Genomic DNA, 16,129 nt, shown 5'->3' on the forward strand with positions numbered 1-16,129 from the left:
TAGTTCTACAACTGTTTATAACTTGTATAGTTCATATTTCCGTAAAGTTTTTATATCTATATCCTGTTCATAGCCTGTACATAGCTTGTACACTCACTACAGCCTGTACATACTTATAGTTACAGCATATTCGTAACATACCTTCATACCGTGTACATTGTAACATACCTATAATTTTTGTAACATATCTATATTATTGCTAAAGCACTTTCTGGATGGATGCAAACTGCCTTTCATTGCCTTGTACTTGTGACATGTGCAATGACAATAAAGTTGAATTCTATTCAAATTCTATTCTATTCTAGTCATACGACCAACTGTGAAATAAGCCGGTATTAAATTAACTTATATTATATTGATCTGGTCAGTTGAGTCGCAGAGGGGGTTGTTAATCAGTTTCAGCTTCTTTGGTGTTAATGAAATTAAAAACAGGTGCACTGGGGGACAACAATGAGATGATCCCCAAAGAGGACTGATTTTAGAGTAGGAAGCCACCGACATCTTTTCTGACTGTTTGTTCACTAACTTTTCTATTTGACTACGGTCAGTGTCACTACTGGTTGCATGAGGTGATACTTGGACATTTTAGAGGTTGCACAGGTGCACAGTCCAACTCCTCAGGGATGGAACACCAATATGCGTCATTACCAGAAGGTTTGCTGTGTCTCGCAGCACAGTTTGAAGAGACTAAAGGAGATCAAGGAGACAGGCAGTTAGTCTAGGAGAACTGGAGAGGATTGTGGAAGGTCCTTAACCCATTGGGACGACCGGCATCTGCTCCTTTGTGCCAAGAGTAACTGCCAGAACCCTACAAAATGACTTCCAGGAGACCACTGGTGTGAATGTCTCAGACCAAACTCACTGCCCGGCACTGTGGAGCCTGATTGGCATTTGTGCTGTGCTTTTCACAGCTAAGAGCAGCTTCACCCTGAGCACATGTGATGGATTTGAAAGGGTCTGGAGAAGCTGTGGAGAACGTTATACAGCCTGTAACATCGTTCAGCAAGACTGCTTTGGTGGTAGGTCAGTGGTGGTCTGGGGAAGCATATCCATGGAGGGACACAGACACCACCACAGGCAGCAGCCCGACTGCCATGAAATCCTTGAACCAACTGTCAGACCGTATGCTAATGCAGTGGGTCCTGGGTTGGTCCTGGTGATCATCAATGCTGGCCTCATGTGCAAGAGTCTGCAGGCACTTCTAGGTGGATGAAGGAATTAATACCATGCCATCTCGGGCATTTTCTTTGGTCCATCCAATGCTGTCAGGTTGTGTCTCAGACTATCCAGGAGCTCAGTGATGCCCTGGTCTATAGCTGGGAGGATATCCCCAGGGACACCTTCTGTCATCTCATTTGGAGCACTCAGGGTATCTCTGAATCAAACCCTCTGGAGATTGATAATTTTCATTTCCATTAATGCTGTGGCATCCTTTCATTCCTAAAACATTACCCAGTCCATTATCAGCACAGATTTTTAGAATTTTTCCCCCCGCCGTAGAGATCTGTGTTCCTTGAATTCTTCTGAGCAGCGTATTTCAGAACTCTTATCCGGAGTGGCTTCCAAATTCACCTTTGATATTTTATATTCAGTATATTTGTGGGCACTAAACATCACATTCAACAGGCCATTTCAGAGAAAACTGGCGCTTGTGCGAATGATTAATATGCGTGTCAGCTGTCTATACTTATTGTCAACAGCCATTCACGGTTTGGTACTTTTCTATTTATTACCCAGATTAATTTGGATAGTTCTAAACAATTTAACATTTCTATTATGCAGTTGAAATAAAAAGGATTCCAGAGTGTTGCTTGGAAAATTGGTTCATTCTACTTTGAGCTGAAAGAGTGACTTTTCAGCTGTTAATTTGTGAATCTGTATTGTTCTGCTTTTAAGTAGCTTCTTATTGGATAAGCCCAGACAGTCCGGGAGACCTTCAGAGCTGAGCTTTGACTGATGAATTATACAAACAGCCTGCCTAAGCAGTTCAGCTGTGCAGTGAATTTAAAACTAGTCCTAAATTGCTCTGGTACAAGATGTATATTTCAAGTCAACATGAATATTGGCATTCTTTTTAACCAAGTTTTGAACTTCAAACTATGTTGAGTTAATAAATATTTCAAGAATTTAAGATATAGTAGCGACCAAAAATACAGAACATGTGAAATTGTACTTTTTCAAATAACTGTATGCGTACATCAAGTTTAATCAAAAGTTCAGAGAACAGGTCAATAATGAATTTTTAAGGCTTATCTGATAATTTCCCATTTAAAATCATCATTCCATGCACCTCTGGGCCATTTTTAGCTATTCTGCTATTAATAAATCATTTTACAGAAGAAGCAAAAAACCCTCTTGCACTTTGCTCCTACCCTCTGATACAGCACAATGCTGGGACGCAACATAATTCATGTGATTTCTACTGAATGTTATAACTAAGGTGACTCGGGACAAAAATCCACATTGACATTCTCACTCCGTTTACGGAGCAGAACCTGGTGAATGCCGAATAAAATGACGAGCATGCTCCTGCTCTGCATTCCTGATTGGAAACTATGGGCCCTTCAACTGAAAACTGCTTAGTCATTTTTGATCATTCACACAATTTGAGGTCAGTTTTAAGCAGATGTTACAAAAGTTGGGGTCCACAGCAAAACATCAAAGTGCACAGTGCAAATGTCAGAGGGAGACTTTCAGGGAGTGATCAAAAAAAAAAAGCAGCAGTGTTGGAATCCATGCAGACATTCAAGATTATCTTAAATGGAAAATCAACTAAGTTTCAATCAGATTAAGTGTTTGACTTTTATGAACCTCTGAACTTTTTTGCATACCTTATATGTATGTACTTTTTATTTTTTTACATGCATTTTAGTCAGATTGTATGTTGATATTAATTGATAGTAATTATTGATATAATCATAACTAATGACTACATATCCAGAGCTTTTTAAGCTCACTATTGAGAGGGGAACTTCCACACTGTGCATTGAGAGATGACTCATGGACTTGGCTATGACCTCCTCAGGGGGAAGACACACACATAGCATTTGCTTTTTATCTCTTCCACTTTTCATGGCATCTGTACTGCGTGTGGCAGAATCACTCTCTATGAATCAGTACCAAACACCATCAACAAGCTCATAAATTACAAATTAAAGTGACTGTTAGTTGCTCAAGGCCAAATAATTGTATCTAAGTGTGACATGCAGTGTAATCAGATTTTATAGTTCTCTATTTTTCATATTGTAAAAAGGAAAATCTACCCTGAAGCAGAATTTACATTGTGCTATTTTGACAAGTTTAGCAGCTGAGTCATTATCAACAAGGATGTGTTTCAGTGTGCAGAAAATCGTAGCATCAAGGTTTGACTTGATGATATAATGTGGCATCTGTCGCATAGCCAGTTGAGTCGCTTGCACTGAATTAGTAACAGACTCTATACCAGTTCTACTGTACCCTAATGAGCCATTTTCAAACACAAGCCACCCATAATGAAGGTTAAAAGGGTAAAATGTCACATTTTTAATTTCTAGTTCAATTTCTCACTTGACAGCCCGGGTGTAGCTCATTTCCAATTAGATCAATACTGCAAAGCCTCTAAATCCTTTTCTTTGGCTTGTTCTTATAGGTCAATCTCCTGTTGACACCATCCTGACTAATATATCATACATGATACTATTCACACTTAAAAACAAAAAAAGAAACAACAATAGTAACATATGTTCAAACAGTCTGCTTCAGGGTTTTTTTTTTGTTGCAGTAAAGGGAATGCTGTTGGGAATATATTCATACGTTGCTTTCTTTCTTCATTCCTGCCTATAAGCCGCCAAAGTGCTGGGAGATAAACCAATGCATATGGTGACAGAAGTGTTTACGCCCTCATGAAAAAACAAAACAAAATACATACACACATGGAAAACAGCATTTTCAGCTCCCAGACTGGATTCCCCATTAACTGGTTACCATGCTCACTAACAATCAGTAGCTCTTAGATACGTGCATAGTACTGCCAACTACTGAGTGATGGGCTGATATAAGGCACTAAAGATAAATCCAGACTGACTGACTATATACTTCTCTCAAGCTCTGCTTCCCTATCGTGGCAGCAGAAAAGAACTGAAGATGTCTTAGCTGTAAGCAAAGGACACTGTAGGGGCTTTGCTTTAAGATATAAAGTGGCCATTGTTATAATTTTGTGCTATATTAATAAAACTGCATTGAACTGAATTGAAGTCCTGGCTGGATTCTGAATTTAAATAGTTTACAGAAATTTCTGTGCATGTAGATTTGCAATTTCTGAAACCTCATCACAGTTAAATTACACAGACCTGTGTCTTTGAAGCAAAAATTTTAAGTTCTTTGTAGACAGTAGAAGTAATTTCGGGGCTCCAGCTATTGTTTTCACTTGTGTCAATGTAGCACAACATACCAGACACTCAAGTCTGGAAGTGTTATGTGGACTAATGCAGGTTAATTAAAATACAGATAGTATAGGGTGTAATCGCGTCAGCTTTTGTTTGCAAAGTTCTTAAGCCTTATTCATTGTACTGTTTTATGCTGTATTTTGAAAATATGATTTTCCTTCACTGCCTTTGGTTTATTTGCTTTGGGTTCCCACTTTTGTGCTTTTCTAACCAGCCCTGGCTCATTTCACCCATTCCTCCTTGTTTATTTAAGTTTGTGTGCGCTCCTCAACACTGTTAAGCTACCTGAGCAGCTTTAGTTATTTTTTTTTATGCTTCTTTCACCACCCCAGTTTTCCATGTTTCTAATATGTGTAGTCTCACTACTAAGTTCTGGACTAAAATTTTCTTTTATTAGAACAGTCTTCCCAAAAAACATCTGCATTTGGATCGTCTTTGAGCAGAACATCTAAGAATCAGGAAATCAAGTACCAAGGTAGCAAAAGATGAGCAGTTGTCCAAATAGCTGTCTGTTGGCAAACAGCTCAAAAAGGTTTTCTACCTTTCGATAAAACTCAATTTTTCCACATAGAGAATTTAATATAGAATAGAACACCTGACTTGGGGATAGTCTATATCTGCTAAATCAAAAACATCTTCAACATGGAGAACGACAACAGATACGAAACACATGAGCCAAAACGTTAACCCCTCCTAACACACTCCTATCTGGTCTTTAAGTCTGACGTCATTAACCGTTTCCAGGTCCAAACTCCGCTTCAGGTCCCAAAGTCAAACGAACACTGCAGCATCACTGACAGTTACAAACTATCTAAATTCTTTCATAGGTAATAAAATGATCAGTGTTGCTGCTCTACCAGGTGTAACATTTAACTTTAACATCCAGTCATCCATGAAAACAGAATTTATGATTTTTAACAGAGTTAGAAGTTAGCAGGGAGTTAGCTCGCTAGCTTCCATCTATGACAGTTCAGGTTCTGACTGAGGGATTATTGAAAAATTAAAACATACAGCTCTGCTGTCACTTCCAACATAAATGAAGACAGAAAACTAAACAGCAGTGATGTTTGTAGGGTTACTGAAGTTTGACTAGCAGGAATATAACGATGTGCTAGCTACAGAGCTGTGTTTAGCATAATATAAACACAGTGAAGCTGATGAACGCCAACTTTTTTCTGCTCAATGAAGTTAACTTGAGGGTTCAGGATGGTTAGGGACGAACGCAATCGCATGGCAGGACGCTGTAAACCGGCCGTCATCACTTAACAGCTGGATAAGCACTCTGGATGGTGGTTTCTTGAAACAATGTTAGGCACAATCAGATCACTGCCAACCATTCCCGCTTGTGTTTTATCCACATGCTATACTCACACATTTTGAAAAACTACAAATGGAAACTTTTCTAATTAAATCTCGCAGAGTAGGTATGCTAATACAATGTCACTATCTTTAATGGACCGCAGACTAAGAGCTCTGGCAAAGTGTCTCATTTCACAATTCACAAATTTAATTTCACATTTATATTCCCACTTACTAATATATCACTTCACAGTGCCAGAGTAGCAAGCGCTCTGCCATAAGCGTCCCCATCTGCTAATGCGGGCAAAAAATGTTGCCTACTGGCCAGAAGGCCTCCAGATGAAGGGTCCAGATGTGCTCTAACACTGATCGAACTGATATCAACAAACAACAACAGTTAAAGGAATGCTGACAAAATCTGTTTGACCGTGATTATGGCCACGACTGTAGGGGATAAGTATTTACCAACTACGTCTATGGTCTTTGTAGTTCACTTTAGGCCAATTCCCCTAAAGATGCTTTTATAGTACATGTAACCACTGAAAGGATATAATGCTCCAACAGATGCCCAGCTTGCTGTTGATCTGACAGCCTTGGGCGTGCTGTCGCTCCTCCTCCAGCTGTTTGGGGTTACTGAAGCGGATACTTTCTTGGTCCGGCTGTGGCAGACTCTCAAAGTCAAACTTGTCCACCTGGATGGCCATCCTGGAACAGGAAATGGGAGAAGCACTTAGATGTACACTCGTACTTATGTAATTTTTCACCCGCCAAAAGGAAAAGGTTTATGACTCTGGAAATAACCCTTACATAACTGTCATTTAAAACTTTGAAACTAAGTTAAAAAAGCATGAATGACATGAATTTTTATTGAGTTCAAATTGCTCACAGCTGATATTTGAGCTACTGTTAAGCTTTGGAAATGACCAAATATTAAAAGTTAAAATAAAAAATAAAACAACAAAAATATAAAACATCAATATTTAGCAGGTTCTTGAGAGAATTTACGATTGCATTTTTATATACATATATTTGTATACAACAAAACTACTGAGAGACCTCAGTGTTAGCAGAGTACAGTAACAGTATGAGAAGTCTTGGAGTCATTCTGACCAGTATTCGTTTTTCTGTGTCCGCGTTAAACAAATATGGAGGACTACCTTCATTCATTTGCACAATATCACTAAAATTAGAAATATCCTGTCTCAGAATGATGCTGAAAAGCTAATTCATACAGTTATTACTTCTAAGATGGACGATTGTACTCAGTTATTATCAGGTTGTTCTAAAAGCTCCCTGGAAAGCCTTCAGCAAGATTACTGACCGGGACTAAAAACAGAGAACATATTTCCATGAGAGGTGGAAAGAGAAGAACTGCGATAAAGCAGGTGGCCATTACACAAGTTTTACAAAAAGTGACACAAAAATCAGAATTTCCAGATCCAAACTTGTCATGAAATGCATACGCACACTGAACGTGTTGTGTTTTTGTAGCAAATTCTAAAAACGCACTGTGAAAAGAACAATGCCAGAATCAAGCAATGATGAGCTGGATCTGATGTTTCTAAACAAGAAAAGGAAGCAACAGGGATTCTGCGTTAATCCAACTCTCACGAGAATTCAGGACCAGGGAGAATTTCATAGTTTGACCCAGGAGATGAAGCTGTATCATGGTTGCTTTAATATATATATGATATGATATTTCAGGATCTCAGTGGGGCAGTTTGAGCTGTTAGCAGACGTGGGACCAGATCTGAGGAGGCCATGAAATCATTTCAGGGAGCCAACTTGTAGCAACATCTAGCTGTACGGAGGTAAAATTGTACTATTTACTACACGTGGGCGATCGTGGCTCAAGAGTTGGAAGTTTGCCTTGTAATCGGAAGGTTGCCGGTTCGAGCCCCGGCTCGGACAGTCTCGGTCGTTGTGTCCTTGGGCAAGACACTTCACCTACCGCCTACTGGTGTTGGCCAGAAGGGCCGATAGCGCGACATGGCAGCCTCGCTTCTGTCAGTCTGCCCCAGGGCAGCTGTGGCTCCAACTGTAGGTGCCTCCACCAGTGTGTGAATGTGTGTGTGAATGGGTGGATGACTGGGTGTGTAAAGCGCTTTGGGGTCACTAGGGGAGACTAGTAAAAAGCGCTATACAAATACAGGCCATTTACCATTTACATGTCATTGTATACTACTGTATACAGCAGTACTTGAACTACAAGTGCACTTCTTGCCAAACACAGCAGTATACCAGCTCCATTAAGAATGGGTGAGTTGAAAAATATATTTAGCACACAAAATACATGCATGTATTTTATGTGTCTGGTGTGTAAAGGACTTAAGTCAGGAGTGGGAGAGAAATATGCAAGGCTGGTGCAGGACTGGTACGGTAAATGGATGGAATGGACTGGTTCTTATGTTGCTCTTTTCTACTGTAGCTGAAGTGCTCTATGCAACATTCACCCATTCATACGCATAGGTGCATTTTATCCAACATTCACATACACATGGATGTAGTGAAGGAGGATGACGGCAGATGATTCGGTGTTGTGCCCCCTAGAGGGAACAGCTGAAAGAAGAAGACGGAAAGAGAAAGAACTGCAGGACTAACTGAGCAGAGGAGACTTCAATTCAAGTCCATGGAGTAACTAAAAAATTGATGTGTTCAGAGTCAATGTTACTTTTTCTTAGATATAGTTCATACTGTAACTAGCTGTAACTACATTCAAACATTTAAAATTGTGATTATCCAATATTAACTATATACTTCATCAAATTACAGGACACATTTTCTCATTATCCCGCAACAGATCTCAGCAGAAAACCTTGCATACACCTCAGCATGATGGCAGCCAATGCAACCTGCCTTTGTGTGGTTTGGCCAGTGCTGAATTATTTATCTAGTCTGAGCAAACACCCTCAGGTGCAAGTTTCCTCGTCTATACTGTGGGTGTTTCTAAGTTATTTATTAACAAAAGTCAGGCTCATCTTTTCCCGAGGTTACCTCAAATGTCACATCCAGGATTCAGACTGTACTTGGAACAAACTAGACAGACCTTCCCTGCACGTGTGGGGAAAAAAGAAGAAGAAAATGACATACAAGACCACTTGTAATTACCTCTACATTATTCAGGACTTCTATTCAAAGAGGACTAGATCCCATTGGATCCATTCTTTCCCTGCCTGCATACATTTCTGTAGAATTCAGAGTGAATTACATGTATCCTAGCACACCGATACTAACACACAATCATCAGGGATTTTTATAAGGCAGGCAAGAACAATCGCAATGAAGGGCTTTGAAACCTAGCATAAGGCTTACACCAGCTATGGGCGTGTGTTGCATTTTCTTTAACTTATGATTCGTCCTCAGAAAACCATGTAGATAGATAACAATTTTAAAAGGACGTTTTTATGCTTTTCCAGTTCATTTGTAGTAGCATTGTACGATTAAGTTCAAAATAATTCTTCTTTACATTATGTTTCATTCAACAAGTATATTATACTTTGTCAAATTCACTGTCTTAGGAAAACTATTTCACCTCACTTTCTTCCTTTATGCTAACCTTAGCATAAAGGACCTTCGATAGCCCCCAAAGACATATGGTTTGAATCACACATGAGTGGGGGCTTATGTGCTCACAGCCAGACCCTGTTTGCCTCAGTCACACAAACCTAGAGACTGGTTGGTGACTGCCTGGCAACCAGTGGTCGCTAGGGAAAAATGAACATTGCCTGACTGATAATGAGTGGTTATTGACAGTCATGTGAGCCAAGACACCAATCAGCGGCTCCCTGGTAACCATTCACTGCTGCACCAAAAACCTCATCGCAGTTGTTTTGGTCACAAGCAGCTTGCCACAGTCACCTGTAGTTTGTATGGAAGGCACATTTCTGCAACCAATTTCATCCAGTGACAACCAGCAACCACATGCCAACAGGTCATGGAATACTCAATGACATCATGCAGAGACATTTTGGTTGTTTAGAGCAGAGATTCTGGCTCAGAGGAGTTACTTCTACACACATCAGCCTAAAAATGTGTCCTTGTTTAAAATGAAGCCAAAATTATAACCATATATGACAGAAAATATGAAAAAGAATAACAAGCATCTTTTGCTTGCCATCATCCATTGAGCAAGCACAGCTAAAAGAAGTTCAATCAGCAGCTAGCAGCTACAAACATGTGTTTCTGTCAAGTGCTGATAGAGACATGACTGCACTTTTGTGGATGATGTTCCTCATCTGCTAGATGTTGTAATATGCAGATGTTTGGTTAAAATTGCCTGATTTAGAGTGTTGCTAAACCGTGCAGCCACTTATTGCAACTTTTATCACAATACAATTGAATGCATTTTAAAGGGTTTTATGCATGCAGCCAGTGAAACTAGGTAATCCTTCGGCTTATTACAAAACTATTAAATTCCTTTTGCAATCTGAAACAAGAAAAAGAAATTCTACAGCAGCACTTAACAGCAGACAAGACATTTCTTAGGCCTTACTGGTGGCATGATGATGTTTTGCTGTAAACCTGTGAGGCAGACGCCAACAGACTCTACCTCACATAGAAAGTTCAGAACAAAAATGAAATCATTAGCAGTCTTTCTTCCTGCTTTTATTAGTCTATCACTCTCTACTTTGAGAAACGAAACAATATGACTTTTAGTTCTCTAGTCACTTGCAAATCACCCAAACATCCATCAGGTAGCATGGAGGCTAACTTAAACTTCCTGCTTACCCCCAACCAATCATAGCAGAGAGCTGTCCCTCCCTGAGCCTGGTTCTGACAGTCTTCCTTCCCACTGTCACCAAGTGCTAGTTCATATGGGGCCATTTGATTGTTGTGGTTTTAATAAAGTAAATATTAGTCCTTTACTTATCCAGATTAAAAATCTCATTTTCAAGAGAGACCTGGCAAGTGCCTTGAGACAACGGTTGCTGTGATTTGAATGAACTTGCAAAAACAGTTTTGATAAAAGTTGTGTCTCCCTCACAGTTTGTTTCTAAGCCTTAAGGTTGAACCACTGCTCTGACAGGAATCAACATAAAAAGTATAGTAACGACGAGGCCACCTTTGCTTTGCTTTTTTATTGATAAGAAATCCACAGCCGAGCTCTTTATCCACTCACTGGTTCACCTCTGAATTCTGGTTCATAGAGCACAGTGGCTGTGTCCTGTGAACTAGTTTCTTGTGTTGTCTTTCACTATATCATCATCACCGACAACTCAAATGATAACTTATTAAGCCTCCAGTTTTGTGCACCCCCACCCCCCTTACTTTATTGTTCCCGGTAAAAATTGACTGGTCTGTTTTAACAGCTCTTAAATTACAATAACAAACATTTTTCATCACCAAAGGGGGTCGTTAGGGGAACGCCACAGAGGTTGATTAAAACACTCAAAATTTAATAAAAGAGGTGATCTTCACTTTTATATGTTCAAGTTCATAGTGTGGAGGATGTCATAAGGCCCTGAGGCAATCAGATGTAAAACACAATGTTTATGAGTGTTTTAAGTTGTAAATCGGGGAGATTTGACCTGATCACGACAGGAAGGTTAAGTTAGTAGAATTTTATTTATATAGGCGCTTTAGTCATAAGCCGTTGTACTGAAAAAATAAAGAGTGTGTTGTAAAGCTCCTTCCATGCCCTTTCATATGATGATTTATTTTTTCAAGATCAACTTTGACCTTGTGAGCTAAGAATGAGGGTAAAGTGAAGATCACCTCTTTTATTAAATTTTGAGTGTTTTAATCAACCTCTGTGGCGTTCCCCTAACGACCCCCTTAGCCAACCTAGGTACTCACGTCTCCCAAGGAATTGAGTACCTAGTATATTACTGTGAAGACATTACAGTTAAAACTAAATTTTACTGATTGTCACATTTGGTTTGACCTTAAGCTCAACCTGATTTTTACCAAAATTAAATCAGCTCAAGCCGGTATTGGTCTCTACCGTGTGTGTTTCTGGGTGTGTCCAGAAACACACATGCATCAAATTAAGGTGGAGGAGAAAAAGCAATGCAATTATTATTCCACAGCCTTTACAACAAAGCACAACACAAATTAAATAACAATTACGACTTCAAAACCAAGACAATAAGGAAAGCTGCTCTTTGCTGCACCACAAATACACCCGCCTTTGAAGATTAGTGGCACTAGGCTTATGTCACTGACTGAAGTCCCACCTTCAAATGGGCACTGTGTTTTATTTAGTCATCTTCAAAAGCGCACATGACACACTAAGTCTATAAATACTGTGTAGCACAATGAAAATGGTTGATAAATTGGAGGGCGCAGACTGGCAGAGTCTGGGACTGGTTTTCTTCATGTAATTACCAAGAGACAGATGGTCACATCCAAATCTACACTTCAAATGGTAATACGGAAAGAAATGCATTTTAAGGGAAATACAAAATAAACGTTTAGCAATTACAACAGTGAAGAAAGGGTGGTTTTCATATTCATCACGTCCACTAACGTCTGCTGCACTTCTGCAAAACTCGGGTTAAAAAGTGCATTTTTCAAACATCCTTTGTTGGCCTTCAACATATGTAATTTTTGTCTAGTGGCAGTCATGACAACACTTGTCTCATGCGGTGGGTAACATTTGGTCAGTGAGCGATTGTTTAGAGCAAAACTTTGACATTTGAAACTTCACTTGAGATTCAATAGTGTTTGTTCACTGCAGATATAATCATGTTTATATGACCACAAACCAAGAAGAAGCAGCAGGTTTTCTTCAGTCTTTGGCTCCACATGCTAAACAAACTGAAACAACTGCTTAAGTGCTTTCAATGCACACCTTTGTATTATAACCATTAAAACTGTAGGATTTACATGTTTGCATTACCAACATTACATATCTCAGATTATCAGACTGTATTCATTGTCTAAGTAGAAACACCAGAACAAACTGATTTGCTCTGTGGAGCTTCCAGTTTGAGCTCAAAAAGTCACAAAAATTCTCAAATCACTTACTTCTGACTTGGTTTTAATAAAGAATTCAATAAATCAAAACTCTATAGAGCACAGCTTCAGTTATGCCAACACTTTCAGCAACACTTTAAACATGTAAAACAAAAGTGAATCAAAGTTCGTCTACCGATGCCATGATATTATAAATAATCATATCCACTAATCATTCTCACGGCTTGGACACCAAATAGTGCCATTATGTCAAAGCTGCTGGCATCTCGCTACTGACCGATTACAGGAAAAAAGATTCTAACAAATACCAAATCAGGTATTGCTTTATCATTTAAAGAGTCACATGGTTTTTAATATTGATCAGGTTTAAATGTTATTGTATGTAAAATACAGACTGCCCATTAGGTGTAAATAGTCAAAATACAGGCGAATAAATCTATCAAAACAATGTCCTCCTGAGAACTGAGGGGAAAACAGCATCTCTCAACTTTTTGTCCACTAGAGAGAAAATGCTGAATAAGCTGGGTCTCAGAGGGATATTAATTAGATTTCAAAACAGTATTATAAAGCATAGAAGACAATGACTAACCTGCTCAAATACATTTTAAACCTGGGTTAACTGCATTCTGGATAACCAGGTCTTTAAAAAAAGAGAAAAACTGAAATCCATTGTAAGCAGGGCCACTGCACAGCAATTAAATGTGGAGCCAAGGCTACATCCACCACCTAACCAGACCCAAAATGGTGTTTTCCTAAAGCAGGAGAGCATTAACAAAGAAAGCTCTCCTACTCCCACTCCCACCATCTTCTTCCAGTGATTTGATTGTGGAGTCTTTCAAAGATTACACCATATCTAGAGATTAATCTAGCCTATTACAAAGCTTTTAATAACAAACTGCGTGCTGAGCTGTGGCCACCGTGGAACATCTCTACTCCTAATTCCCAGTCCATTTCACCTCCCTGCTCCCCTCCTTCAATAACAGACAGCTTGGTGTTTATTTCCCAAGGCTGAAAAACGTGGAGATGTGAGATTAGATGGATGTACGGACTGATTTCACCCACATTCCTGTGTGTCAAAGGGGGAGCTGTGAATTGGCCACTCAAACAAATGTTCAAAGGCCATGTGCTTATGGAAGCCAGAGCCACAGAAATAAGCAATTGTATTCATGGCCACGACAAATACCTGCAAATACAGAGGTCTTTTGCTATCATGTGTCTGGGAGCAGGCCTTTGGCACTGGTATTTTTATAAGGTGCAAATATATTTTTTTTGTTTTTGTTTTCTAGCCTGCATCTATTCAGTATTATGATGACTAACAATGAGCTTGACTCCCAGTGACAGCAGAGGCAAGGCAGAGGTGTATCACAGCATGTTTAAAGCACAGAACATAAGGGTACAGTCATGTTCTGCGCTATTTTTTGTGGCTTCGCTGAGCAGTCAGGGTTTAAACAGACCCTACTGATTACACTTTATCTTCATGGTGCTGTGCTTACCGACTGTAATAGAACAAATAACCAATTTTGTCAAAGAAATCTGCATCTGATAAAAGAGATTCATAGAAGCAGGTACTTGTGTCATACGCTGTATTTGTAAAAAGCAAAAAAAATGGTGCCTAGCTTTGACGCAGTACCAGTGTGTATTTTAGTCCAGAACGTTTTTCATCGCTTTGCTCGAGCAGGGATGAAAGGTTGGGAACACAAAGGACAGGGCTGAGAAAGCTGAAGCTGGGATTTGAGTTCAGTCCTCCACGTGCTGTTGGTTTTAAGGTTAGTCAAAGATTGCAGCTTCTGTCTTCACAACTAGCTTGTCCGTCTGTAAACACGAGCTCTTGAGGAAACTGGCTGGATATAAATCTGATATCGATCAGTCTCTGTCGGGCTGACCGATATCAGATATTTATGGACACCTCAGTACTGATTCAGAGAGTTTATCAACTGGGTTAGGGGACCTTCTGGTGTAAAACCAGACTAAAAACAGATCACCCACTGCTAAATTAAACTAAATTGCTAATTGCTAACCACTGCTAAACTAAATTTTTAAATAATAAATTAAATTGTTGGCTAATGATTGGTCTTTTATGTTTACTTGTATGATTAATTTGTGTTATGATAAAGAAGCAGCTGTGAAGCTTTAATTTTGGTGAGTGAAATTCTGATATTTGATATATGATATATACTTGGCAGCCATGAAGTTTATGTACAGCCTTCTAACCAAGCTGGTAAATGAGGCCTCCAGCACTCCATCCATATAATGTCTCAGTTACACTACAAAAAAAAAAAAAAAGGATGCAAACATTGCGGCTAACAAAAATGAAAAAAAAAAAAAAACAAGTTTGTTGCCCATCCATGTGTACATGATGTCTTTTTTCCCCACATTCATTGACCAACTGCACATAGTTGCTGCAACAAAGTGCAGCAGCGGTGCACTTTCAACCTCTAAGCAACCACCTTCAATCATGAGCTGATTGCATAGGCTGCCTGGTGGGAGGCAACTTGTCTCCAAACCTCCAAACAATTACTGTCCCACTCAGACTGACTGCTTTCACTCTCAGACAACTTGTAAATAATTGCCTTCTAATTAGTAAATGCCGACATTTTGCCAACACACTGCAATCAGTCTCAGTCAACCCACGCAAAGAAGCACAACTTTTCTGCAACAGGCAACTAAACTCAGCTGATTGCCAACTGGTTGCATTTGTTTGCAGTCCTGCAGCAACTATGACACGATATGTGGTGGAAGTTTCTGCCTTACATCTCTGAGATTCTGGATCTCTGAGACTGAATGTAAGTAGTTAATGTCCATTTCAGTGTAAACGATAAGCGACCAACAGATGTGCTACTGTTGTTTTATTTTCAGAAATAAATATGAGCAGTAGTTTCAGACTTATTCTTATTTGAACAGCAAACGGCAAAAGCAATTTCACAACCCTTGGAAGATGCTGTTCAACACCCCAGAAACAAAAACAAGATTCACTCACAAAAGCATCGACTGGTTTACATTTTTCATGCAGAGAGCTCCAGCTATTCCATGTGTGCTGTGTTAGACATGAAAAAGCTCTAAACGCAAACAGGCCTTGTTTTACTAAATACCATCTTGTCCACTGGGTGTGACTTCTAACACTTTATTCCTAATTATCAGCATCCTGCAATAAGCTGTGTCAGTGAAGCCCTTTTTAATGGCAGTAATGACACCAGCTTAGGATGAGACGGTCACAGAAAAATGACCCCTTCCTAATTAAATGCTGTGTTGCCTCAGACCAAACGTAGACGATAATCATTAAAGCATATGGGATTGCTTTCATCTGACCAATGTGAAGAAACGAATCATTTCAGCTGTAAGCTCTGCGAACGCACGCCTCTCTGCTTCAAACACCTCAGCGGTGCAAGAGATTCAAGTCTTCAAAAACAAACACTACCAACAGATTAAACTTTAAAAAATGATTCCAATGACAGCAGTGGCGATGACGAAGCTTCATAAAATTTTCTGTA

General features: G+C 39.4%; 1 protein-coding gene across 1 annotated transcript in view; it reads right to left on the reverse strand.

Moving 5' to 3' along the window:
• The window catches only part of trappc9 (trafficking protein particle complex subunit 9), a 229,220-nt gene that overhangs the window by 64,316 nt on the left and 148,775 nt on the right, over positions 1-16,129 (reverse strand). The window contains exon 21 of the mRNA XM_005753708.1: positions 6,275-6,428. Coding sequence (XP_005753765.1) covers positions 6,275-6,428 — 154 coding nt within the window. The remainder of the gene's footprint in view (positions 1-6,274; positions 6,429-16,129) is intronic.

Source organism: Pundamilia nyererei, unplaced genomic scaffold, assembly GCF_000239375.1.
Source record: "Pundamilia nyererei isolate P.nyererei 1_Seehausen unplaced genomic scaffold, PunNye1.0 scaffold00455, whole genome shotgun sequence".
Classification (NCBI taxonomy): domain Eukaryota; kingdom Metazoa; phylum Chordata; class Actinopteri; order Cichliformes; family Cichlidae; genus Pundamilia; species Pundamilia nyererei.